Source organism: Camelus ferus, chromosome 13 (genome assembly GCF_009834535.1).
Source record: "Camelus ferus isolate YT-003-E chromosome 13, BCGSAC_Cfer_1.0, whole genome shotgun sequence".
In the NCBI taxonomy this organism is placed as follows: domain Eukaryota; kingdom Metazoa; phylum Chordata; class Mammalia; order Artiodactyla; family Camelidae; genus Camelus; species Camelus ferus.
Window position 1 is genome coordinate 16,615,031 of NC_045708.1, and position 26,094 is coordinate 16,641,124.

At 52.5% G+C, this 26,094-nt stretch overlaps 1 protein-coding gene across 1 annotated transcript in view; it reads right to left on the minus strand.

Moving 5' to 3' along the window:
- Positions 1-482: 482 nt before the first annotated feature.
- Positions 483-26,094, minus strand: part of MYOM3 (myomesin 3) — a 44,374-nt gene continuing 18,762 nt past the window's right edge. Inside the window, exons 15-37 of the mRNA XM_006195434.3 lie at positions 23,981-24,164; positions 22,170-22,344; positions 19,959-20,080; positions 19,373-19,560; positions 19,009-19,135; positions 17,721-17,899; positions 17,198-17,312; positions 16,039-16,195; positions 15,267-15,376; positions 13,731-13,775; positions 12,794-12,930; positions 11,041-11,185; positions 10,853-10,912; positions 10,403-10,470; positions 9,226-9,336; positions 7,569-7,656; positions 6,991-7,029; positions 6,638-6,746; positions 5,140-5,303; positions 4,883-4,919; positions 4,682-4,704; positions 2,994-3,049; positions 483-2,007 (exon numbers count right to left, since the gene is read on the minus strand). Of these exons, the coding sequence (XP_006195496.1) occupies positions 1,747-2,007; positions 2,994-3,049; positions 4,682-4,704; positions 4,883-4,919; positions 5,140-5,303; positions 6,638-6,746; positions 6,991-7,029; positions 7,569-7,656; positions 9,226-9,336; positions 10,403-10,470; positions 10,853-10,912; positions 11,041-11,185; positions 12,794-12,930; positions 13,731-13,775; positions 15,267-15,376; positions 16,039-16,195; positions 17,198-17,312; positions 17,721-17,899; positions 19,009-19,135; positions 19,373-19,560; positions 19,959-20,080; positions 22,170-22,344; positions 23,981-24,164 (2,700 nt within the window). The 3' untranslated portion in view covers positions 483-1,746. The remainder of the gene's footprint in view (positions 2,008-2,993; positions 3,050-4,681; positions 4,705-4,882; positions 4,920-5,139; positions 5,304-6,637; positions 6,747-6,990; positions 7,030-7,568; positions 7,657-9,225; positions 9,337-10,402; positions 10,471-10,852; positions 10,913-11,040; positions 11,186-12,793; positions 12,931-13,730; positions 13,776-15,266; positions 15,377-16,038; positions 16,196-17,197; positions 17,313-17,720; positions 17,900-19,008; positions 19,136-19,372; positions 19,561-19,958; positions 20,081-22,169; positions 22,345-23,980; positions 24,165-26,094) is intronic.

Consider the following 26,094-nt stretch of genomic DNA (forward strand, 5'->3'; position numbering starts at 1 on the left):
AATAGTTTATGACTATAAATGGAGCATAAACTTCAGAAATTGTGAATCACTATATTATAAACCTTGAACTTATATAATATTGTACATTTGACTATACTTTAATAAAAAATATAGTAAAAGAAAAAAAAGATCTTTCAGCTTTCTTGTTTTATAGATGGGAAATCAAGGCCCAGAGAAAGAAGAAAAAATGTCCAAGATCACATAGTGAGTGCATGGCTTCAAGTCTGGGTGTATTTGCTTTCAAGTCCTGCCCAATTCCCCATACTTCTTGTCAGCCAGGGCATGGTCAGGTCCCCTAGCCTCCCAGCAACCCCAAGTCTCCCTCATTGAACATGTGGCCTGACTGCACCTGCAGCCTGGAACAGGAGCTACTGGGGATATAAATTACCCATCACCCCTTGATGCATGTGTAGGTGGTGGATGGAGCAGTGATTCATTTTATCTTTAAATTCGGAAACCATTTCAGAAACCAGAGGTGGGTGTTATGTTCTGGTGTTGGGCGTAGAGATGATTTTTATTTTCTCCTTCATAATTTTCAGGGTTTTCCAAAATTGTACCACAAACATCTATCACTTTATAAACCCCACGCCCTCCAAATATTATTTAAAAAAAAAAAAAGGAAACTGGAGGGTGGCGAAACACCCAGCTCTGTATTGAGGTCCATCAAGTAATGCCAACCAGTGTCTGTCATGCTGGCAGAGGCCCTGAGCTGGAAGCGGACCTGAACTCATCCAACTCTCCAGCCTGGTACCCAAGGCTGCCTAGGCACGTTACCCAGCCTCCTCATATTTGCTCTCACATTCCCTGCCCTTGAAATCTCCTCCTCCTGTGACCATCACCAAATCAGACTCATTTTTCAGGGTCCAACACCGATTCTACTAGTTCCATGAAGATGTTTTAAGGCCCAACGTCCCTAGTTGGGAAGAACACCTGTCTCCTGCCTCTGACCACTAGTGGAAGTTTATTTGGACCTGTTTTATGATCCTTGTCATCTGACTTGGCCTGGAATCATTTGCACCCAGGTCCGACTCTCCTACTGCACTGAGGCCTCCTTGAGGGCGGAGCCTGCCTGTTATGTATCTCTGTGCTCCCAAGGCCATCCTCCACTTGGCACATGCTGGACTTCACATGCATGTTTGTTGAACTTCAGCAGATGGAAAATATAGTATCCTAAGGAGGGATGCTGTGATGCGTCAGTTTCTGGCAGGGCTCATCAACCTTGGTGCTGCGGCCATTTGGGGTTGGATGATCCTGTCGATGAGGGGGCTGTGGTGTTTAGCAGCATCCTTAGCCTCTACCCACTAGACGCCAGTGGACACCCCTAGCCCTAACAACCAAAAATTTGGACTTTGCCAAATGTTCCCTGGGAGATAAAAATTTCCTCTTGTCGAGAACCACTGGTGCATGGCTTTAAAGGGTTTTCATGAACACTCCCTAGGAGTAAGAATTCCCATTTGATGGATGAGAAAGACAAGGCTCACAGAGTTTAGAGTTGAAACAGTTTTGCACGTAGGTCGCCCATTCCAAGTCCAGGGCTGACCCCGCTCTTCCGGAGGCCTCTCAGGACCCCAGCAAGGTCTTTACTTCTCCACTTCAGTGTGTCGACTCCACCCCACTCCCATGTCCCAGGTTCCACCCTGTTCCCTTCCCCCTGACTCAACCCAGGGCCTGTGCCAGTCTATGACCCACTGGTTGGCCCTACTGGTCCATGCAGACCAGACCTCGGGCTGTGCCTGAACCCGTCCGTCACATCTCCAGCACCTTGACCTCCTCCCCGTGCTTGAACACGCTGATGGTGACCTGGCCCGTCTCGGAGCCATATTTGTTCTTGACAAAGACGCCGTAGCGCCCGCTGTCCTCACTGGTGACCCTCTCGATGGTGATGGTGACCTCTGTCCCCTTCACCTCCATGTGGTAGCGGTCAAGGAAGGTGACAGGCTGGTCATTCTTCAGCCAAGAGACTTCGGGTATAGGATCTCCTGAGATGACGCAGGTCAGGCACAGGGTCTGTTTGAAGGGACAGGAAGGGAACGTTCAGTCTTACCTCCTTGTAATCCCCATTGGCACTCACCTCCACTCTCCCAGGGAGCCCCCAGGATTAGTTGCGCCTTGTGATAAATTCATCATGTGTGTTTTATTGTAACCCATAAAGTAATAACACTAAAGGGAGATGTTTTTCTTTATCCCCACATCCTCCATCCTCAACTTTTCTGACTACTCACTAATTAGAATTTCAGACCATTATTACTCTAGCAATCACCTGCCCCAGAACAGCCTGAACTTTGTCATTTATTGCTTTCAGTTGTACATTTCATTATAATTTTACCATGCAAATAAGGCTATATTGCTTTAACATAAAGATTTATGAACTGAGTTTGAAAATTCTGGAACAAGCTCAACGCAGAGCACTCTAGTGTAGTGATCAAATACTCAGAGCCTGGAGCTGGGCTGCCTGGGTGTGAATCTCAGCTCTGCTCCTTTAAGCTGTGTGACCTTAGGGAAGTCCCTTAACCTCTCTGGGCCTCAGTTTCCTCAGCTTAAAGGGCCTCTTGTGATAACACACAATTTCATGTGGTTGCCTTGACGCTTAAAGAATGGAATAGTGCCTAGCACAAAGTAAACAACATAGAAATGTGAGCTATCATTTTCTGGAATATTAGACTTGCATAATTGCAGTACTGAAGGGGCTTCTAGGGATCATATAGTCAAACTCCTGTGGAAACTGAAGTTCACAAACAGAAGTCCATGACACCCAGAACCGCCCAGAGAGATGGAGTAGAGCTGGGAGAGCACCCCCGGGGGCCTGACCCCAGGCTCAGTGTCCTTCTTTCATACTGCACGTGACCAATGAGGTGTGGTCACTTGGCCAGACTCGGGTGGATCCAGCCCCTTTGGCTCCGGAATCCACAGTGCTTCATTGTTTGGTGCTCTTTGAGGGACAAAGGAGGGAACCCACGTGGGACTGCTGGCTGTAGGCTGAGGACTGTCAGTACCTTATCTTCCATGATCGTGGCCACGTCTGGCAGGCCCCTCACCACTTTGGCACGATCTGGAAGGGAAAAATGAGACCCTTAGTGATGAAGGTTTTTCCCACCAGCTGCTTCCCACAAGCCGGTTCCACAGAGTTGAGGTTTATTTTTAAGCAATGCTTCTTTTTCCTATTTTTGTCATTTTGCGTGGAAATCTTTAAACTTGTATTACGTATTTCCTTGCCTTCATAAACACAGGATAGGGAACATAACGTGTTTCTGTCATTGACTTGAGTTTATTGTCATGATTGGTGATAACTAGAGGTGACAGTGAGGTGCCCTCCCCTTGGGAACTGGGAAAGAAGGTAAATATGATCCTCTGAGCCTTAAACTTGCAAAAGGCTCATAATAGGTGTGACAAACCAGCTAAGGGAGCAAGCTTTTGGGACCTGACTCTGGCCAAGGGGGACCTGGTGGCCATGGCGGTTGGGCAGCAAGAGAATGTGGTTGCAAGTCACTAAGTAGGAAGTCTATATACTTTCTGTATGCCACAATCAAGGTTTGGGAAAGGACTCTAGACCATGGATCAGGGACACGCAAAAAGCCGGAAGGGGGTGTTGGCTGTGCAACAGATGTAGGGGAACAGGACCCTGAAACGGGGCTCAAGGTGGGGAAGACCCAGAGATGGATGCTGTTGTGGGCAGAAATGTATACAAGGCCCTTCACAGTGGAGTGCTACGATCCGTTTCCCTTGACTTTCAATTCCACGAGTCCCACCAACCAGATACGGTGAGTTCAGACCTGCTCTGTTAGGGTCCTGGAGGGGGCATTCTGTCCAGGGCATTCCAGGATGAGGGGCGAGTGGCAAGTGTTTAGCTGGTGGTGTAATGACAAGGGCGGTCTCTGGGCTGAGCTCCCCCCATGGTGGCCACGCCCCCTGCGAGGGGTCCTAATGCACTTAGATCCTGAAAGCCCCCTTCTAGATCTCAGTTACAGACGCCGAGGCCTGCACTTCCTGCCAAGGAAGGACATTCAGGGACAGGACGCCATATAGGGCGAATTTCCTCTCCCACAAAAGGCCCTAAGCTAGCGGGGTTCCAGGTCTGTTTCTCACAGTGTGTCAGTTTCCTTCCCCGTTGTCAGGTTGTCCTGGGCTGCTTGCTCTGCTGCCAGGAGTCCTTCCCGCATGGAAAGTCCTACACTGAGCCGCTCGGTCCGTGAGACCAGAAAGCCAGCCTCCTAGAACTGCGTGGTTTAGAACGGGCTGGGGGAGACCCGGTGAAATCCAGCGCGTGGACTTGGCGGTATCCCCAGGCAGCTCAGAAGCTGTGCCCTGCGTTAGATGAGGTTCCAGTGCCCTGACAGCCAGAACTAGCTTTAGCTTAAAGTCGTCCCCTCCCAGAGACACTCAGAAAGTCCAGCCCAGCCTGGGTTCTGTCTGTCCCCTGCCTTTGGGGTCTTACTGACGTCGCCCACGTGCCTACCCAGCACCAGGCCCACGCTGGGCGCATCCACACCCATGGTCTCAGGTATCCCGGGACTCCTAATCTTCGTGCTGCCACCACCCAGGGCTCCAGGCATCTCTGTGATAGCCCAGAGCCACACAGACCCCACCGGGAACCAGGACTCCAGCCACCTGCCAGGAGGCATGAATTCCTTGGAAGCTGCCCCAAACTCAGAAATGGAAACAACAGAAATATGGCTGGACTTACTCTTCTCGATGATGGCCAGGGCTCTGAAAAACAGAAATGGGAAAAAGGCTTGGGGTTCCATCTGTTAAAGGACAGTCCTGCCTGGGCGAAGGTGAGGGGGTGACAGGGAAATGGTGGGGCTGGCTGGCCTCCCAGGAAGGGGTCCTGTGCTCGTGTACCCAAGGGGCTTGCTTCACACTGAGAAATGCAGAGGGAACTTACTTCAGTCTCTGGTGCTCGGCCATGGCGTCCTCAAAAGCTGTGAGAAGGAAAAGGGGAAAAGGAGCGTCAGGGCATCTGCACCCCCCACCCCCACCCCCGCAGGTACGGGGACTCAGCGCTGACTGTTCCTCCACTCTCTCCATTCTAGCATTCTCCTGGGGCAGTGCCAGGACTGGGTGGGGAGATGGGAGTCCCTGTAAAAGACCATGGGGTTTTCTATATAGGTTTCACTGAGGGCAGACGGGCAGAAAGCTCACCTTGCCCTGAGAGATCAGTTGAGAGCTGCCGGACTTCCTTCCCAGCTGCTATCTCTAGGGTGTATTTGCCCTTGTCTGAGTCTTTGGGGTCCAGGATGTGAAGCCAGATCTCATCCAGGGTGGTGCCAGCCCTCACCCGATCACCACTCTCCAGGCGTTTCTCTCTACATGTGAGGGCAAAGAAATGGTTAACGTGGCTCAGCCCAGGACAGGTTGGCTGTCTGCCCATCTTGCAGGCACCACTGCCCCAAACTCTTCTTCTGGGGTTTTATTTCCAGATATGTGGGCTGAAAGCAAGTGACCTTCCATGAGATGTTTGAGAAACGTCCATGTACTCATCCATTTATCATGCATTCATTCATCAAGCCTTGTGCCAGTGCGGAGCCTGTATTTGTGACATGTTCTGCAGGCTGGGACTCTGAGGAAATGGTGCTTCAGGGTCAGTGACCACCTTCCCACCCCCCACCCATGGGAGTCACTGCCTGACTTCATCCTTTTCCTCATCTTAAAACCTCCCAGTACTAGAAATTGACACCTTGTAAACTGACTATAACTTAATTAAAAAAAAAACAAACCTCTCAGGATTTATTCCCACAATCACTCTCCCTTAGCTCTTAGAAACTACATAAATTCCTTTCCTTCTTTACTTAAATTTCATTCCTGGAGACACCTGGCCCATGTCCTCAGCGTTGTGTTGCAGAAGTGACAACTGGGCTTAGTCATGGGGCTCAGAAATTCTAGAGAAGGAGCCTCGTTGTTCTGAAATTCGGATTGGCCTTGGTCTCACCCATATGACAAATCTGACTAAGTCACTCTGGCCTTCTCCACAGAGTGAGTACAGTAATGTCTGCTTCACAAGGCTGAGGTGTGCAAATAAGAAGCTTTGGGAGGTGGTGAGGGTATAGCTCAGTGGTAGAGCAGGTGCTTAGCATGCACGAGGTCTTGGGTTCAATTCCCAGTGCCTCCATTAGAAAACAAACAAATAAATAAATAAAACTAATTACCCCCCCCCCCAAAAAAACCCACAAACAAACAAACAAAAGAAGCACTAGGAAATTTTGCTCTCAAACTCTCTGGGGTCATTTAGCTCCTGGCTGAGTCTCTGACACCCGATCCTGCCTTCAAGCCCTGGCCCCACAGGTTCCTCTGCCCGAACCTCTCCCCTCAGCCTGGCTGCCTGAGTTTCCTAAGGCTGCAAAGACCCCAAGGGCACCATGACCCACATGACCTGGTTTTCCCTGGTCCCTGCATCCTTCCCTCCCCTAGTTCCCAGATGCTGCTGTGAGACAGTGGTCCTTCTGTGGCCATGGATATTCTGGAAAAGTGATCTCAGCACAGGGTTCCCACCTTCCCTGGGAGCCTCCTTGCTGTGCCTCTGACAGCTGTTCCCTGTCCCTGACTCCGTCTGTGGACAGCAGGTCTGTTCTCTGCCAAGCCCTTGGGACTGGACGCTGGGCCCCTCCAGCCTGGCTAGGGCTCCAGGGCCAGGCCAACCTACTTGTGGAACCAGGTGGTCTTCATGTACTTCCCGTTGTAGTACTTGACCCTGCTGAAGATCCGGATCCCCTCCTCAGTCCCCTGGATTTTCAGTGGGGTCGCAGAGAGGGCTGGGGAGGCAGAGGAGAAGGGTGAGTCTTCCCTGAGGCCCTTGGGACAGCACATGTGAGGGGCAGTCAGCTCGCCCCTGCTCTGGGGCATGGTGGGGGGATGCAGTGTGGTGAGGAGTATGAACGTCTCCCCCAGTCTTTGAGGTGGAAAGTAAACCCACCCCTGGCAGCCAAGGCTGGCTGGAGGTCCCCTGGGGGCTCTGTGGCGTCAGGACAGGGCTGGGCAAAGAGGGGGCTTGCTTACCGCCAATCTTGCCCAGCTCAGTGAAGATGTCGTCCAGGGCTGGAGGGAGACAGAGAATGGTCAGTTGATGGAGGGCTCCCCTGGGGAGGCATCAGGGTGGGGACGGCCTTGGAAAAGGCTGGTGGAGCTTCTGAGCAGCACTCGGGGCACAGGCTTGGGGGCAAAGGGGATCCGGGGCACTCCGTGACTGACAGGGCTCGGTGGGGGGAACAATGGGCAACATGGATGGGGGACAAGTGGCCGACTTGACAGTTTTCTTGCAGGCTAAGCCAACAAGCCTGGTGAGGAGCCTGGGGTCCACTGTGGGGCAGAGCAGAGAACTCAGGCTCCAGGTTGTGAAGCCTGGAGTCACTGTGGGATATTGCAGTGAACACGGGTGTCAGTGTCACACAGACCAGTTCCCGGCCACTGACCAGCTGTGCAGCCATGAGCAGGTCACTTAACCCCCTTGTGCCTCTGTTGCCCCAAGTGACATGGGGATCCCATAAAATTTCCCGCACAGGTCATGGCACATCTCCCGGTGCAGTGGGAACCCCCTGAGGCCCTGCTGGCCCATATCTAACGTCTCCGGCTCCTACCTTCGCCTGTGAGGTCCAGGATGGTGTCGTCCTCCCCTCGGTTGTCGGAAACCTCTGCTCTGTAAATTCCCCTGTCCTCTTTGGACAGCTGGAAAGGAGGATGAGAGACGGTGGTGTTGGCATGGATCCTAGAAGGAGCGCTGGTCAGCAAACCACGAGGCCTGGTGCCAGGCCTGCCCCTGACTCTGTGTGTGACCTCAGGCAACCCGCTTCTCCTCCTTGGGCCTCAGTTTACCCTCCTGCAATGGGTGATTGCTAAGGCTCCTTCCAGCTCCACAGCCCTAAGCTCAGGGCTTGTCTGGGCCTGGGGGTGTGTGGGGGTGGGGAACTGAGGGCAGAAATAGACACTCAGCACGTGGATTCTCAGGCAGCTGCTCTGAGCAGAGCAGAGTGAGCCCCCCTTGCAGAGCTGGGCTGAGCAGGATGCACCCTCCAGCAGAGCTGCCCTGCTCCCCAGTGCCCTGGATGGAGGGACCCCTCTGCATCTCTCAGAAGGAAGTGTGCTCTCTTTTGCTCAGGACAAAGTCCTTACCGGCACATGCTTGTCAACCCCACATGAAGCCTGAGTCAACAAAGCAAGTACTTGGATTATACTTTGAAAGCAAGGTCAGAGGTCAGCAGTGCCCTCTTGTTACACGGTGTCTCCTTCAGGGCCTGGGGAGAGATATCTGCTTCCCTGTTCCCTCAAAGAGCTCCTCTCACCCTGACCATCTCTACATAACCTGCTTTGAGGCAAGAGTCAAGGTAGAAGCATCTCTGAACACGGGGATCAAAGAGCTGAACCCCAACAGTCCTCTCCTACATCCACTCCCCGCTCCCTCAGTGAAGGCTCCAAAGTCCCAGCCAGACTCTGGGGAGGGTGATTGGAGAGACTGTGGCCCCACTCTTTAAACTTGTATTTTGGTGTTTAAACCCTTTGAGCCTCAGTTTACTCATCTGTAAAATGGTGGCATAATCCTTGCCCTGGCTACGTGCTACAATTGCTGTGAGGATCAAGGGAGATAACTCTTGGGAAGCCAGAAAGTTCCACACCAGCAGGCGGGATGATTATGGCAAGACTCAGTAGCTACTAAGCACCTAGTTGATGCCAAACCCTGTGCGAGGAGTTTGTACTGTGATGACAAAGGCCAACTTGGCATCATCTTGGCTGGGATTTGGGAGAAGATCCTGAAATCATTATTTCCTTCCTAGTCAGCAAACTGCTTTTGTCTCTGTCACACAGTGAAGCTACAGAAATCAGCAACAGGGCAGAAAAACACTGCCTATTTAAGAATAAGCCTTGCGTTTCTATCTTAACCAGGTCCCACTCCTCCGAGGGCCACGGGAAGGACGTGGGTGGGAGAAGTGAGCTCCAGGCCCACTTTGCTCTGCCCAGACCTGCCTCTCCTGGAGACAACCGTCCTGTCCCCAGTCTGAGACAACACCAAAACAATACCAAATTTATTTAAAAATTTGATGTTGTTTTCCCCATGGTCTTTTTTGACATTAACTTGGATTTTTAAAAATACTGCATAAAATATTATTTATCTTAATTATTGAGCTATTTAGTGCCCCCTTTAAATCTTGTGCACGAGATGCGTGCCTCACTTGCCTCACCCTGGTCCTGACTCCCTGCCCAGTGCCCCTGGCGCTGCCCTGAAGTCAGAGCTGCACTTACCTCTTCGATGCGGAGAAGCCCTGTTCCCGTCTGCGGGTCATACTGACCGTTTGGGATCTCTTTCTTCTGGAAGAACCACTGGAAGCGGGTTTCTTTCTTGGTATTGGTCGCCTGAGGAAGGTGGGGAGTGAGGAGTCTCCATCAGGCTTTCTCTTTTAAGTGAAGACTCAGTTCATCAGAACTTTTTTTTACAAACATGACTTCTTTCCCTGCACACACACTCTCGTGCTAAATCTCAGCCAACTCCTTCCTCACCATATGTCTCCCCTGATGGCTTCCGGACTCTGGACTTTTGCTAATGGTATTCCCTCTGCTTCTTGATCCCTTTCCTATCCTATTTTTCCTTGTAGATACGTGTGTCACCTCCTCTAGGAAGTCTTCCTCCATGCACCCCAGAGTGCCTCCTTATCAGGAGTAATCAATTTCCTGCACATCTCCACCACAGTGGGAGGCACGATGTTCTCTCATGATCTTGCTTTGGACTGTGGGATCCTAGAGGCCTAAGGAGACCACTTTTTCATCCTTGTGTGCCCAGTGCTGGCAGTGTCTAGTGCAGAGTAGGTGCTTTGAGTTTGCTACAGACATGCGTCTAGGAGTGCACCCTCCCCTACATCGTCCTCCAGCTATCTAAAAGGCTGCAGGGTGCTGAGAAGGAGCGCCAGCTTTGGTTAAAACCCAGGTTCTTGGCTCTACCTTTTACCATGTGGTCTTGAGCTACTGGTCCCCACTTGCTTTCTCATTTGTAAAGTGGGGACCATAATGCCCATCTCACAAGTGCTGTGAGGCAGATGAGTAGAATGCTCTGAAGTGCTGAGCACAGTGTCTGGCAGGGCTACTAACAGAAACAGGGAATCCCCCTCGACATATAGAGACCCCAATATCACAGAGACCCCTGGCCCCTAGAGCCCCTCCCAGAGCAGCTGGGAGATCCAGCTCAGGGCTGACCCAGCTCACACCAACTCCGCTCCCTGAGCCCCGCAAGGGAAGGCTTTGTTTTCCAATTATAAGCAGAATCCCTGGTTAAACTCCTCCCCACCCACCCCGCTGTGGGATCAGCCAAGCGTAGGGTATGGGATTTAGAGGAGTGGGGCAAGGACAGCCACCAGGTTTGGGGACATCCACAGATCTGGCTCCACTGGGCCTGGGGGCAGGGCTGGAGGCGGGGGGAGGGATTTGCCTTGCATGTCAGCAGCACTTGGCAGTCCTCCGTGACCTTCCACTGCAAAGGCTCCTCGAAATACGGACCTGGGAGTGCAAAATAAACACGCCCACCGGTCAGAGCGCCAGGTTCGGCTGGGGCGCCATCTGGTGGCAAGACGAAGGAAGGCAGCTGGGGAGGGGCACCTAAAGACCAAGGACCCTTCAGATTCTGTCCCCATCAGGGAGGATACTGGGGTGAGGCAAGGGAAGCACCTAGGGTGTAAAATTTAAGCTGACGCTCACTCTCGGGGTTGGGCAAATGCTGTTTCGTTCTGGCACGGGGAAAGCCTTGGATCGAATGGCAGTGGCCCTCCCTCAGGGGCCCAGCTGGGTGGAGGAATCTATTAACCCACAGCCCAGAAGTTGCCCAGCACTGCACGCTGGCCTGGTGGCCGAGGCTTCTGAACTTCATCCCAGCAGCTCTTACCCTGTTTTCTCTTCCAGTCTCTTCTCTTAGCATCTGCCTTCCTCAGAAGTTTGTCGAACTCTGTGAACACAAAGTGGGGAACTGGTGTGAGCCAAGAGGGGTGCAGGTCCAGAGGGGGGCTTCAGGATGGGCAAACACCCCCGGGCTGAGAGCTGAGGCCCGGTGCATGGGGCGGGGGCACGGCTGACCGTCATCCACCAAGGCCAGGGTGATCTGGTTCTTGGCTTTTCCATCTCGGAGCTGAGCAGTGTATGACCCTTTGTCATCTTCAGACAAGTTCTCGATGATAACTTCTACCAGGCCCTTCTCTGGGACAAAATTGATTTTGCGGTTCTGGGGAGAACAAACACAGAGACTCTTTCCTGACCTTTTCCAATCCCAGGGAATTTGTGTTGTGGGGCGCAAATAGGGGTGTTGTCAGACTTGGGGGTGATACATGCTGAGTTAGAAGCCTTCAGAGACTGGGGAGGGGGGCCCCGGGTAGCCCTGTCCTGTGTATAGACTGGACTCTCCCCAAACCCAGCCCCTAAGAACACCCTGGGTCCACGCAGGCACGAGAAGAAGTCTTCCGTGCTTGAATCAACTGCAATTACTAATAATCCCGCAACTCTTCCTGCACCACATTTTTAGGTTATTTTCTATCTCTTTTGCAATTTAATAGGGAAAAATATCCCATAAAACTATAAAAGATAATATAAAAAAGCCTAAGTACCTACTACTCAGAATTAACACTCATTAACATTTTGTCATATTCTAGCAGTTTTCAAACATTTTATTTTCCACATTTAGGCCCTTACGCCTTCTGGATTTATTTGTATGTATGATTTGAGAGAATTGCCTAGTTTTGTTTTTCTTTTTCTATAGGGGCATCTGATAGTCCCAATGTATACTAAGAGCCCAGGCTGTGTAACACTTCTTCTACCATAAGCCAAGGTCACACGTAAGCTCTATGCAGAGATTTCAAGTCTATTTTCTCAATTGCTTCTCCTGATCCTCAATTGCTTCTCCAACCCCATTGTACAGATGCAGAAACTGAGTCATGAAGAGATGAAGAGACCTGCCCAATGGCACACAACCCACAGAGGATGGACATGAGCCTTCTGACATCTAGCTCTGAGCAGTTTGTCCTCTGTCTGAACAGCTCTCCTCTTTATAACACACATTTAGTGATGGCCACTCGGCCCTCTGGAGATTAGACTCACAAATAACAGAAAAAGAAGACTGAAGCTTTCATGAGATTTAAATTGCCATGTTTGTAAGTAAAAATAGTTGAATGTGGGCAACTCCTATGGTTCGACTAATATAATTTATCTGTACACATGATTTTTAAAAAAGCAGTGTAATACCCCAACTGTAATAGGAAGAGGAAATGAAAGTAGTGATTTTCAATATGCAGATGCTCTGACACAACCCCACGCATGCCGCACTGATTTATAATGAATTGGTTTGAATTTAAGAGAAGTAAGAAACGCAAAAATATCAAGACTATTCTGTACAAGAACAGGAAAATGAATGAAAGTTCATAGGTAATGTGGCTAATAGAATAAAAACTCTATTCAGTGTATATCAAAACTGCAAAAAATACAAAAAAATTCCTTGTGTTTACATCTCAGTTACGGTCTAGGATTGCATAATTATAAGCATGAATGTAAGTTTTTTCATCTTAAGAATGTCTGGAAGAACATTCAAAAATTGTGGGGGCATGGGAAATTCTCTGTGGGAGTGTCCCTTGCATTGATGAGTGTCTAATGGCCCTACCACCTGCCCCCCAGGTACTAGAATCCAGGTGTCCCCACCCCTAAACCATCACCGTGACAGCCAAAGCAGGTGGCAATTACTGAAACGTCCACTAGGGGGAGGTGGTGGCCAGTGGAGACCACTGTCCATGAGGCCACCTCCTGGGCTGGGAACCTCACTTAGGAATTCTGAGCCCCCAGTTACCGGTGAGCTGAAGATTTCCTTCTCGTTGAAGATGAGATGCAGCTCAGCAGCCGGAGACAACTTTTCTACTTCCAGCCAAAGCCGCACTTCTCCTCGCTCGAGGATGTCAACGTTCCAGCCGGAGATCAGCTTGATCACTGGGAGACAGAGGAAAGGAATGGGTGGGCAGGGCACCCTCCTCCCTTCCCGATCAGCCTCGCCTTGACCACACCGTGGACATTTGACGTGCAGTGCTCCAGAGTCTGAAGGGGACACTGCTGGGGTGCTGGGGTGAAGGCCTGGGGATGGCTTTCTGCATTCAGTCACCCCAAGTTGAATTCATCTCAGGGAAGCGTTTCCTTGTCCCATGGCTTTGAGGCTGTACTTCTCGCCCCTGGTGGGGCACTGAGCACTGGCTCCCTGAGGCCTTTTAAACACCAGTGTCTTGGGGGAGGGGACAGCTAAGGGTAGAGCACGTGCTCAGCATGCACGTGGTCCTGGGTTCAGTCCCCAGTGCCTCCAGTAAAATAAACAAACAAAACAAACAAAACAAAACACCCGTGTCTGGCTCCAGTCCCAGTGGTTCTGGTTTATCTGGGGTGTCGCCTGGGCATGGGGATTTTGAAAAGCTCCTGGGGTGATTCCAGTATGCACCCCAGTTTGTGCCCCTGCCCTGGGGACAGCACGCTACTCCTCGTCAATGGAGGGAAGCAGGGGTTTTGAGGATCCAAACTCCAAGAAGGAACCATCCACTCTGTCCTCCCTCGCACCCCAGGTGCTCCCTGCTGGCTGCTCGTTTCCCTGCAGGGATGGTGGACTCCCTGGATCTCTGACCCTCCCCGACGCCCCCATCCTCTGCCCCTAGGCTAGTTCCTGGCTCTTGGCCAACTCAGCTCTGCTCAGGACACCCCAGTGGGCCTGGCTGAATTGCCTACAGCTGGCAGCTTGGAATGCTTACCTGGGTTTCTGATCTCATGACTCAACTTCTTCAGCTTGTTCAGCTCTGGAACAGGGAAGAGCAAGGAAGAAAGCAGAGAGACTGAGATACCTGGGCCAGCGGGGTCTGTGGGAGCCACCCCAGCGTCCATGCTGGGGAAAGTCCCGAGAGGCTCCCCCTCAGCTTGGGGCCACTTGGCTACTGAAGGGTGGATGACGAGCACTGGGGGCCTTGGCTCTGGGGCACTGGGTGGGGGGTGAGGGGGCTACCACAGGCCACCCTGAGATTGCTTATTCTCCCTGTCCTTCCAGGCCTAGATTGAGTGCCCCTCCCCAGAGAAGCACCTACTGTGTGCAGGCTCTGGACCCTCTCAGCAGTCCTCACACGATGCTATGGGGTGAGCATTGCTGTCCACCTCCTGAGCATGTTGGGCCCCTTGTTCCTAAGCCTCCTCGTTATCCCGCTGTAACGTGCTGTCCTAGGATCTGAGGGTCTGGTCCCCGCACTGAGCACTTCAGTCTTTGCGTGTCTAGGGCAGGCCTGCAGGTGCTGTCTCATGGCTAACTGCTTCCATGTGTTAGGTTGGTCTCTCCTGCTCAGCTGAGCAGACCTGAGTGTCTGGCACACAGCAAGTGCCCAATAAATGTGTGCTGTGTGGATGAACTGGCAGGGCAGGGCCCGTATCTCATTTTCCCTGGTAAGCTCCAGAGTGCTTAGTAGGATAAATCTGGACTCAGGGCAAACATCCAGTCCAAAAACAAAAAACAAAGCCCATTACTTTTGTGAATGGCTTTAGTTTGCACAGACGCATCTCAGTGTGTCCGCATAACAACACCCTTACACTTGGGGCAGCAGGGATTATAATCCCCCCTTTACAGATGAGGAGGCTGAGGCCCAGAGAGGTGTCATGACTTGAAACTGTGGAACTAAAATTGGAATCTGGACTTATCTGGCTACTGCTTCTTAATGAAATCAAAGGGCTTCATGTGCAATCAGCAGGGAGGACAATGCGCTGTCCCTTAGCTGCTAGGGGGATGGCAGAGGGCTGGTCGTCAGCACCGATTCCACTTCAGTTTAAATCATCAAACACGGATGACCATTTAGACCTGCATCCCTTGTCTGGTTTGCCACAGTCCCCACTGCTCCCTATTGCCACCCTCATTCCTCAGACCAACTGCCATTGGCAATTTACACTTACACTGTTGTTCTTCTTAAACTACGGAAGTAAGTGAAATAATTCACTGGTACCTTTGCTTTTCTCAGAAGTAGATAAAAAGAAGGAGAGAGAGAGATGAGAAGAGTGTGAACTCCATTCTGCCTGTGTGAGGATGTCTGCCTGTTGAGCTCACAGGTGTAATCAGGCCCCAGTGCCTAGGACAGTCTCTGGCATATGGCAGATGTATTCATTGACTGAATGGGTGGATAAGGACCTACTTCCCTGGAAATCTCTGCTTTACTTATTTTTGTTGCTTCTGCTGGCCTCTGGGGTATTTGTGTTTGGGACTCTTGGTCTGGGTCTGTCTCTCTGGGGAGGCGGCAGTGGAATGGGGGCATCACCTTCCTCAGTCAGTGTGTGGCTGGCTGAGATGTCTTCATCAGCATCGGTGACCACCACCGAGTAGGTGCCCAGATCCTCGAGGCCGGGATCGTTCAGGATGATCTTGGACCTGGCAGAGACAGGGAAGCAGAGGGTCCTTGTGCCTGGAGGCCTGGGAGCTGGGGAGTCTCCATCGTTTTCAGAGGCCCTACACCCCTGCCCCAGGCCCCGGCCAAGCAGAGGTGGCTGCCTCCTGGAGTCCCCCACCCAGGGCGAGCTTGGCCTGCCACCGTCAATGGCCCCCGTTATCTGGGCTTTCTGGAACAATCTTCATACTGCCTGCCTCTCCCTCCAGGGTTCAGGTGATCAGTTGTGTCTCCTGCTGGACAGGGCTGAGGCCAGAGCTGCTGGGGCCGAGGAGTGGGACCTGGGGGTCCTTGACACCCTAACCCCTCTTTCACTGATGGGGAAGCTGAGCCCAGAGAACTTGCAAGAGCAAGTCGCTGGCATGCAGGCTGGAAACCATGTCCCAAGTGTCCCTTCAGAGGCACCCATATTGGGTCACACGCGTTCCTTCTCCAAAAGAATGCCAGCATTTCAGCTGCTCAAATACGCTCTCCCTCACTTCCCCCCGACGTGGCAGTCAGCATCCCTTGTGAGAGACCAAGCAGCCCTCACAAGCTCATTATCTGGGGGTCCTGCTGGGGGGTCTCACCCACGAGCTTCTGCAGACTCATCCGACAACATCTGGGACCCGTGGGTTAGTGGGGCTGCCCCGCCATCCCCACTTACTTGTTAGGTTCATCCTCGACCTTGACCCTCTGTGGGTCCGGTGGGCCCTTGTAGTCCTTGGACCACTGAAACTCTGCGGAGTCGGGGGCCTCAGGGGCTTCGAAAGCCATGTAGATAAAGCCCTCATCATCCACACCGACCTTGATCTCCCGGGCATCTGTGGGTGGAATCCAACACAGGGCACCGGACATTTAGAAATAATAAACCAAGTCAGGCCCCTCCCCTGCTCTAACCCTGCAGTGGCTGCCCATTGCACCTGAGTGAAATAATAAACCCCACACTCTTTGCTGTGGCCTCCAAAGGCCTGGCATGATCTGGGTCCTTCTTAGCTCAAAAGTCACCTCCTCAGAGAGGCCCTCCTTAACCGCTCTGGCTAAAGGAATGCCCACCCCAGCCCATCACCCTGTTTGATTTTGTTTACAGCACTTGCCACTGTCTTCTTCACCATTTACTTGTTTACTGTTCATTCGTCCTGCCCCCCCACCCCCAGACTAGAGCAGGGACCTAGCTTTCTCCTCACTGCCGTGTCCCCAGTGCAGTGTGGGCGTCACCAAATACTTGCTGAATGAATGAACAGTTAGAAGAATGGAAAGAAGAACAGGCTTTATAGAGAGGAGGGCTGAGTGATTCTGTCATATACTAGTTGTGTGACCTGGTCACTTAACTTCTCTGAGCTACAGTGAAGTCAGTTCTAAAGTGGGGACAATGACGGCGCCCTCGGGGGCTGGTTGGGAGGGCCAGGCAGTGTAAGGACCTAGCCCAGCATCAGGCATGTGTGGTAGGAGGTGACCCTGGGAGTGGTGACTGCAAGACAGGCAAAGCCATGTGAGGTGTCTGAAACGAAGCTGGATATTATTTTAAATATCCATGAAGAGCTGTATGAGTTTGTGCCTGTGGCATATAAAAGATGGGAGATCCCTCAAATAGATGGAAATGATATGTTCATATCTCGGGATCCCACAGCAGTCGACGAGAGTGGGAGGTGGGCGAGAAACAGGCGGGAGGGAAGGAGTGTGGGGTGGGGGCGGAGAGGAGGCCGCAGGTCCTGTCCTTCTGCTGCAGATCCATATGCTTCTCCGTATCCCCTTCCGAGCCCACCCACCTTTGCCCTCGATGGCACGGCCCACAGGGGTGCCTGGCATCCTCTGCCCGCCCCTACCTGGCTTGTCCTCCAGGAGTACAGGGTCAGTGGGCATGGACGGCTGCCCTGGACCAGCTGAATTCACAGCCTGTACCTGGAATATGTAAGTCTTCCCCGGCTGCAAGTCAGAAATCTGGGGGAAAGGCAGGGCAAGGGTGAACATTGAGGACGGCAAAGACCCACCCTTTCTGCAACCCTAGCCGAGGAGTCCAGGGAACTGCACATTGTGGACCCCTAGAAGGGCTAAGCTGCCCTGAGGGGGGACAGGCTTGGAGCACGTTGCTCTCCTGGGTTCCAGTTTCCAGTGTGCCTTTCCTTTGATAGTAGGTCTGGCTGGTTAGTGGTCTTAATCTGCTCCATGTACCTACTACCCAGTTGCTGTGTGACCCTGGCTAAGCCACTCTCCCTCTCTGGTCCTCTCCTGCCATTCAGTGAGGACAGTGATCCCTGAGGGTCATTCCCAGTTTTGATGTTCTATAGTCTTGCCATCTCCTGTGGCAGGAAAGGCTTAGGGTTAGAGGATGAAGGGGCAGGGACTCACCCTCAGGTGGGTGCCAGAGATGGGGTCTGGAGTGACTGGCTTCCACTGCTCAGAGCCTTCCTCCTGGAAACTGATGCGATAGCCGGTGATGGGTCCAGCTCCTTTGTAGAGTGGGGGCTCCCACTTCAGCATCAGGGAGGTGGCCCGGACCTCAAACACCTGCACGTCATATGGGGGGCCTGTGGGAAGATGGGCAGCTGGGCAAGCAGCCGGACAGCCAGATGGCCAGCCAGACGGTCAGGCAGTGAGCTGGGTGCGAGGTCAGCAAGCTTGTCAATCTTTCAGTCCCAGCCAGGCCTGGAAGTGCCTGCTCTGGTGGGGACCTGGCCGGCCTTGGCCTCATGACAAAGCTAGGTCTGAAACAGTTAACTCTTCAGAGTGTGCTCAGTGTCAGTTCCTCTCGGAAACATTCTTAATCCTCCCCACCCCATCCCAGGCAGCATTAATCCTTCTAATCTCTTTGCCATTTCAGTGTTTAATGTCGAGGCTAAGGGTGTGACCTCCAGAGTTGGGTCACCAGGGTTCATGTCCCTGCTCCGCCCTTTCAGGCTATGGAGACTCTGGGCAAGTTACTTAGCCTACGTGTAAAATGGGGATAATAATAGAGTTTATAAAAGAGTGCTGTTGTGAGCATTAATGACATAATTTATAGAAGGTGTCAATACACAGTAAGTACCCAATAGATATCAGTTGTTTGTAAGTGGTTTTGCCTAAAGCATCACACACAGTAATGATCTGCCATTCAGGTAAAGGTTTTGTGCAGAAAACAGAACTGAGTGGAACGGAATGATGGAAGTCTGTGGCCCCTCCTTCCCAAGGGGGAGGTGAGGGCCTCGTGGGGAGAAAGCTAATGGGGCCATCTGTGGGAGTGGTGTGTGGGCAACCAGTCCACCCTGTGTGTCCAGGACTGGGACATGGGACTTTCAGTGGTAATACTGGGAAAGTCCTGGGCCAACTGGGACAAGTTTGTATGCCTTTGGGGTTTGGGATGAAGTCTGTGGTGAGAATCAAAGCTCAGATGGCGTGTTGAGCTAGAGGGTAATTTGGATGGGGGTTCAGGGCCAGTTCAGTGATCAAGATCGGGGCTCTTGATTTGGCCAGGTTAAGACTGTCTGTGTCAGGGATTACAGGGTCAGTCGGTGGACGGGGCCAGGGGTCTGGGGTTCGGGACCAACAAAGCAAGCCTGAACGCACAGAGAGCTCGGTTGTGTTCATCTCATAGGTTAGATCTGGGGAGGGAGGGAAGGCCAGGGCAGGTGCTGGAATTTGGCGGCTCCCGGCCTCTCACCTGGCTGGGGCATCGTCCACTCTTCACACTCAAACAGGCCGCTGGGCGCCGACAGCTCGCCAACACCTGCCCAGTTTACTGCCCGGGCACGGAACTCATAGAAGTGGCCCTCATGAAGGTTACTGACCTTGAAGAGCAGAAACAGACTGTGAAGGCTGAGGCTGGGGGGGGCAGGGGGCGAGATGCCCAGCAGTGCCCAGTCTATGGGGGCTGTGAACAAAATTGGTCCTCAAGTGACAATTAGCTGGATTATCAGAGGCAAGGAAACTGAAGTTCTCTGAGCCTCAGGACCTCCAACCCCGATCTCTGGTCTCCCTGCCATGCAAGTCAGGACACCAGGCTGGTGGCCACATGCTAGCCTTACCTTGCAAAACTTGGTGGGGACAGGCTGCTGGTTGACTGCATGCCAGTCCAGCTCCTCCGAGTCGTGCTGGTCCAGGAAGTAGCCCAGGATCTTGCCGCCTCCACGACGCTTGGGGGGTTTCCACCCAATGACCATATCATCTTTCCCACAGCTCAGGAGGATGAAATCATATGGGGCAGATGGTGTAGCTATGGGGAGGCAAGGAGGTGAGGGCCACTGCTCCCTAGTGGTGGCCAGACTGGGCAGTGTGGCCTGAGGGTGGCAATGAGCCTCCCCCGGTGGGTGCCCACCCTGCTCTGGGGGTCTAACAGCCGGTGGCATCCACTGGTAACCCTGACTCTGCCATGTGGAGGGCACCACCCTGGCCTCCGAGCTGGTCAGGCTTCACCCCATGGCTTCAGGCCATGGTTACTTCCTCCCCAAAGGAAGGGGTGGTCAGGTTAACTACAGATTCCCTGAGGAGGCTTCTGCCCCTGTGGCTTCTGGAATTAGACTCTCCAAGAAGTGGTCTGTAAGGCCCTGGCTCTCTGCCCAGCCCAGGACTGCCCCCAGAAGCTTGCAGGCTACACCCATCCCGGAGTCTTACCCAGAGCCTGCTTGACCCTGATGGGTTCAGTGATGGCCGAGCTCTCGCCCACTCCAGCCTCGCTGACTGACCTGATACAAAACTCATACTCCTTCCCCGTCCTCAGCCCAGGAACCGTAAACCTGGGAGAGAAATGTGCAGCCTTCAGGGATGACCAAAGAGCTCAGAGATATTTCTGAACTTTCTAGAACCTTGTAGGGTAAGTGGCCACCAGTATGGTAGGATTTGAGGCCTCTGGGGCAGTTCTTACCTAAAGACCTTGTCCTTGGCCCCAAAGTGATGCCTGCACCCTGGAGGATGAGGTCCTTAAGGTTATAAAGGATGTGGCTTCTGGAACCCATCATTAAAATGCATACACTGGGAAAGGTACCAATTGAAGGCCCAGGTGGCCAGCTCCTGAACTGTGCAGCCTGGTACATCTCTAGGACTTTGGACCTTGTCCTTGAAACACGACACCTGGCTCTTCCTATCTGCACAGGTGCTGTGACTCTAAAACACAGAGTCCTTTTAAAGATCCCCCCAAAGAGAATTGTCAGCCAGAGACAAATAAGGACACTCTGGCTTAGAGAAAAATGTCCTTCCCATCCGACGCCTTCTTCGTAAGACCCAAACTGTGGGTTTCTTTTTCCCTTTTCACTTATCAACATTTTCCTGTAGCAAATTTTGTTCTACAGGGAGCTTCTCTGGGCCAGTTGACCCCGAGGGGTCCCGAGGACTTAAATCAAGTGTTGATGGCTGACACAGTGTCAGGGACATGCACACGTAACGGGCCAGGCCTTTCTGGGAGGGACGAAGCACCGGGCAGAATGAGGCTGAGGGTGACTTCCCAGACCAGCCCCTGTTGACAGAGATGAGTTGAACCGAATGCTAGAATGTTGGAGGGGCCTTCATGGATCAAACCGCCCAGTTTCTTCATTATAGAGGTAGGGAAGGGCTCCCCCAGAAGGAATGAGCTGAGCCCACAGCACAGGGCCAATTAGGAGCACAACCTGGACCGCAGCCCCGAATCCCAGCACAGTGCCTGCCCACGGGTTATTCATTCGTTCTTTCAGATCTTTTTGGAGCATCTCTTCTAAGCCAGGTTCTGTGGAGCTCGTGGTCCAGGGGTGAACGGGACCGCACTGCCCAGCCAAGCTCCCTTTGCGCCATCAGCCCGGGCAGCGCTCCTGGGCAGCAGTGTTTAGCCTCCTTTCAGCTCGGACACATGTAACTGATGGCATGCACACACGAGACAAGTTCTTTGGACATACCAGAGGAGCGTGCCATGCCCCACGTGTGACACGTTCTTCAGACGTGCCACTCTCTTCACGTGGCTCTCCTCAACCCCTGGCCCCCACTCAGGGAAGGACCTCTGAATGCAAGTCAGGGGAGAGATGTCGTTCCAGGGAGAACCTGGACTCTGAACTAACTTGTCCAAAACTCGATCATTTTCCCACTTGAGAACTTTAACAGCGACAAACTATGAGTGACCATGAGGCACAAGGTCCTGTCCCTTTTTCTGGGTAAGATGATCTTGGGGCTTGGGGCGCAGGGTGAGGGGACCTCACAGATGTGCTCAGAGCTTGGCTCGTTGTCTGATGTAAAGGGAGGGGAGGAGTGTCACCACCCAAGCCCCTGACCCCATGGAGCCTCAACACTGAGAGACGTCCTGAGCCCAGAAGCCTTGAGGCTTCTGCCTGCAAGGACCAGGGCCACCGAGTGAGGAGGGAGACTCCAAGGGGAGTGGGAGCTGGAAAGGCAGGAGGGGCTCAGAGAGGGCATGTCTCTGTGCAGGGGCACTGGGTGAGTGAGAGGTGGGTGTGGAGCCTGAATCACAGCCTCCCTGGCCGCACTTCCTGCCTATCTCTGTCTCTAAGCTCCTGGAGGGACAAGACCTAGCCAGTCACTGCTATCTGCAAACAGCATGCCCTTAGCAAGCGCTTGCTGACAAAGAGGTCACCTGGGTTAAGTCTCGGCTCCTCCACTTACTAGCAAAAGGAGTCTAGGCAAGCCACTTACCTGCTCTGTGCCTCAGTTTCTTCATCTGTACAACAATAATGAAAGTAGTAGTCCTAAGCTCATAGGATTGCAGCTAAAACTAAATGACCTAATATTTGAAAAGAGCTTCAAACAGTGCCCAGTGCCCAACCAGATTGTGAACGGGAGGCTTCATCAAGATTGCGGCCCCTCCTTTGGGGTGGCCTGCTGCAGGAAGGGATGGGGCACACTCACCTGTTGCCCTGGATGGGTTTGTTGTTAACCGTTTGCCACTCGGATGATCCTGCTTCCCGGGAGTAGATGTAATAACCCAGGAGCTCTGGGCTGTCCTTCACAGGCTCCCAGGTCAGGGAGACAGAGGTCTGTGTGTCTCGGAAAGCTTGAACTTGAGTTGGAGGAGGGAGAGTGGCTAAAAAACAGAAATGTGGGCTGAGTGAAGATGATGAGTTACGGGGCTGGGGAGAGGGTGGAGTGTGTGAGAGGCGGGGAGGGACCCCCCACAGCAATCCAGGGCGGGGCATGCATTCCAGACATGCCCTCAGGCTTTGGGCAGGTCTTTCCTAGTCCCAGAGGTGTGCCCCAGACTCCCGGATTCTAGAAGTCCTCTCCCCTTTTACCTCTAAACATCTTCCCTTCCTCACTAAAATCCCCATTCATTAATCTTTACAATCCACCTCCCCCCCTTTAGAAGTCACCAAGTCTGACAGTTTTCCTGTCTTTATCTTCAGTCTCTGGGAAACTTCATTTTTTTCCTTGAAGCTTCAACTTTGGCTCCCTGAGACTATGCTCCTTGAGATAGGGGCTGCCATGGCTAGATGATGGGTGGATGGTTGGATGAATGGCAAATACAGGAGCTTCCTACTTCTCTTTTTACTTCCCTTCCCTTCCTCCCTCCCTCCCTTCCTTCCTTCTTTTCTGTCTCACTCTCTCGCTTCTTTTATATTTTCCCATTTTTGTACAATCATTTCACTTTTATAATACAAGTAAATGCCTTTTCTTTTTTCCTCACCTCTTCTTTCTTCTTTTTCTCTCCTTTCCTTTTCTGAACTGTACCAGAACCTTGCCCCAAGGCTGCCTTGTGGTCCAGAGATTGCCACATCCAATCACAAACCACTCACTGGCCCCTGAATCAAGCCTAAACGTTAACCAAGTCAGAATTAAAGAAAAACACCATTTGCCCACCAACCTATTTATACTTGAGATATCTATCTATCTGTCTGTCTGTCTGTCTGTCTATGTATGTATGTATGTATCTATCTATCTTTTCTACATTATTGAAGCAGTGCAAACAAATCTAGGACTTTGAAATCTTCTCCAAATGGGCCCTGCAGTGTATCAGGCTCTTCTCGGATGGGTACTGCTACAGCTGGGCCCCTTAAAGGACTAGTTGGTGATGGCAGCTTCAGGGAACCCTCTGATCTGATCTGATCAAAAAGGGAAGAACTCCAGACCTCAGAGGCCTCAGAGGAGAGAGGGAACCCTGGGAAGTCAGGACCAGGATGGACCTGCTGCTGAGAGACTCAGGAAGGAGCCAGAGGTGGGGCGAGGAGGACACCAAGGTTTGCAGCACAGAAATGACCTGCCCAGGCCCACGCTGTGTGGATGAGAGGTGTCCCACCTACCTGGTGAGCCAGGCTAGGGACTGCTTAGCCTCCACCCCGAGAGGGAGGAAGAGGGTGGGAGGCCTGCTCAGGGGCTCCCTCCTGGCCGCACCAGGCAGGATCAGGCTCTGGCTGGAGACCTTTAGAACTGAGGGACGGCTTGATCACCCTCGGCTCCTGTGCTGGACCCAGCTGGATTCTGCAACTTGTGAATTGCTGATCTAGAAAAAAAAATGTCTAGAGCTTCCTGCCCAGAGAAATGTGATTCCTGATGTCCTAAAACTTTACAGGCCTGCAATCATGTTCCTTTTCAGCTTCATGGTAGATAGACGTGGTCGAGGACAGAGAAATGGGCGTGGCTCTGTCCCTGAAGCCATGGGGTCCTGAGCCTGGGTGCTGACAGCCTGGCCTGGCCTGCCCCCGTCTCCGGCATCACACAGGTACCTGGCTTCCCCCTCAAGGCGATGGGCTCGCTGGGCTCCGAGGGATCGCTCATGCCATACTGGTTTATCGTTCGCACTCTGAAGACATACGACTTCCCTTTCTCCAGATCCATAAGGGCAAATCTCGGGGATTTCACAGGTGTTTCAGAGTTGATGGCTTCCCAGGTGCCACTACCTATGACCGACTGTGACAAAGAGAGAAACCTGCATTGGTTAAGTGTTGCCTGGGCCAGGCTCTGGGCTGGGCTCTTCCCACACGTTTTCATTATCTTTTCTCTCTGGCCCAGGCTGCCCCTCACCACCGGAGCTCTAGACCCACTTGCCTTCACCATGTCTCTACCTGGGTGCCTGCTGAGCAGCCCACATCCAGCATGCCCAGAACTCTACCTGGGTGCCTGCTGGGCATCCCACATCCAGCATGTCCAGAACTCAGCCCTGGAGCTCGCCCCCTCACCAGCGCTGCCCACATCCAGCAAGTGGCTCCAGATCTTCCAGTTGCTCAGGCCAAAATCCCTGGAGCCATCCTGGACTCTTTCTCACCCCTGCCCCCTCACAATATGTGCCATCAACAAATCCAGTTGGCTTTACCTTCAAAATCTACCCAGAATCCAAGCAAGGCTTACCACCCTCATGCTCCCCTCCACGACCTTGGTCCAAGCCACCATCGTCTCTCACCTGAGTTATTTCAATAGCCTCTTCACTGCTTGTTTCTGCCTTTAGCTTAGTCTTTCTCCAAATGACAAGCAGAGGGAACCTTTTACAACATGTCAGATCACATCCCTGTCTGCCCAGAACCCTCCCAAGCCCCACATCTCCTCAGAGCCTAAGCTTCTCCCTGGCCTGACTCCTGCCACCTGTGTGGCCACTATCCATGCCCTCTTTGTTCACGCACCAGGCTCATGACCCGCTGCTGCCCCTTGATGGTGCCAGGCCCAACCTCTGCCTCTGGGCCTTTGTACTTGCTGGTCCCTTATCCTGGAATATTCTTCCCCCAGAAATCTCTGGCTGGCTCCTCATTTCCTTTAGGCCTTTATTCAAAATGCACCTTCTCAGGGAGGTCTCGCCAGCCAGCCCCCATCTAAAATGTCAGCAGCCCCTCACCTCGACACTTCAAATCACCTCCAGCCTTTTTGTGTTTCTCATAAGCACCTACCATTTGTGAATGTGCCAAATACTTCACTGATTCATCTTTTTTGACATGCGTCCCCCACCCTCTACTGACATCTCAGCTCTGGAGGCAGGGGTTTGTCTATTTTTCCCACGTCTGAGAAGAGTACTGGCACGTGGGAGGTGCTCAGTCTGTTTGTGGGACGAATGCACGAGTTCATGGCTGAAATCTCACAATAACCCTGCAAGGTGGGTGTTAATTTCCCCACTGATGAGGGAACACGGGTCCAGGGAGTTTTGGTAACTTGGCCTGCTTACTCTGCACCACATCAGGGGCCCCAAAGGCAGCCATGAGTCCTGGGTCTCTGGGTAGGTCGAGGGCAAAGAGCTGAGGGTGGTGAGGTGAGTGAGGCCACTTCTGCTGAGTCTGGGAGTGACAGTTAAAACCTCGAAGCACCGGGGGACCCACGGACCCTGACCTTGTGCTTTCCCCTCCCAAGGCCCACCTGGCTGTCAGTAGCCTAGAACCCAGCTAGGCTAAGAAACCGCTATAAAATCCAGTGAACACTGCTGAGCACCCACCGGGAGCAGGTTATGTTCTAAGTCCCAATGTGCTTTGGGTAATCCGATCCTCACATTAGCCCTATAGGGTATACAATTATTTCTATTTTATGGAAGAAGAAATGGAGGCTCAGAGAGATTATATCTTGGCCAGGGTCACACAGCTAGTAAGTAGCAGAGACAAGGTCAGAACCCAGGCAGTCTGACTCCAAGGTCTTAACCATTGTACTCTGCAGCCTCCCCAAACAGATCTTCAACAGCTTTCCCATTTCGGAGAAATACGATCACCTGTGAATGTGCAGAGAGGCCCATTGGGACAACCAGAGCCAGAAACTCCTCCCTGGAACTTCTTCATTTGTTGATTCACTAAGCCTGTACTGTCCACCTACTATGTGCCAGGCTCCGTGCTGGGCACAGTGCGTAATGAGAAGATAAACCTGGTCTCTT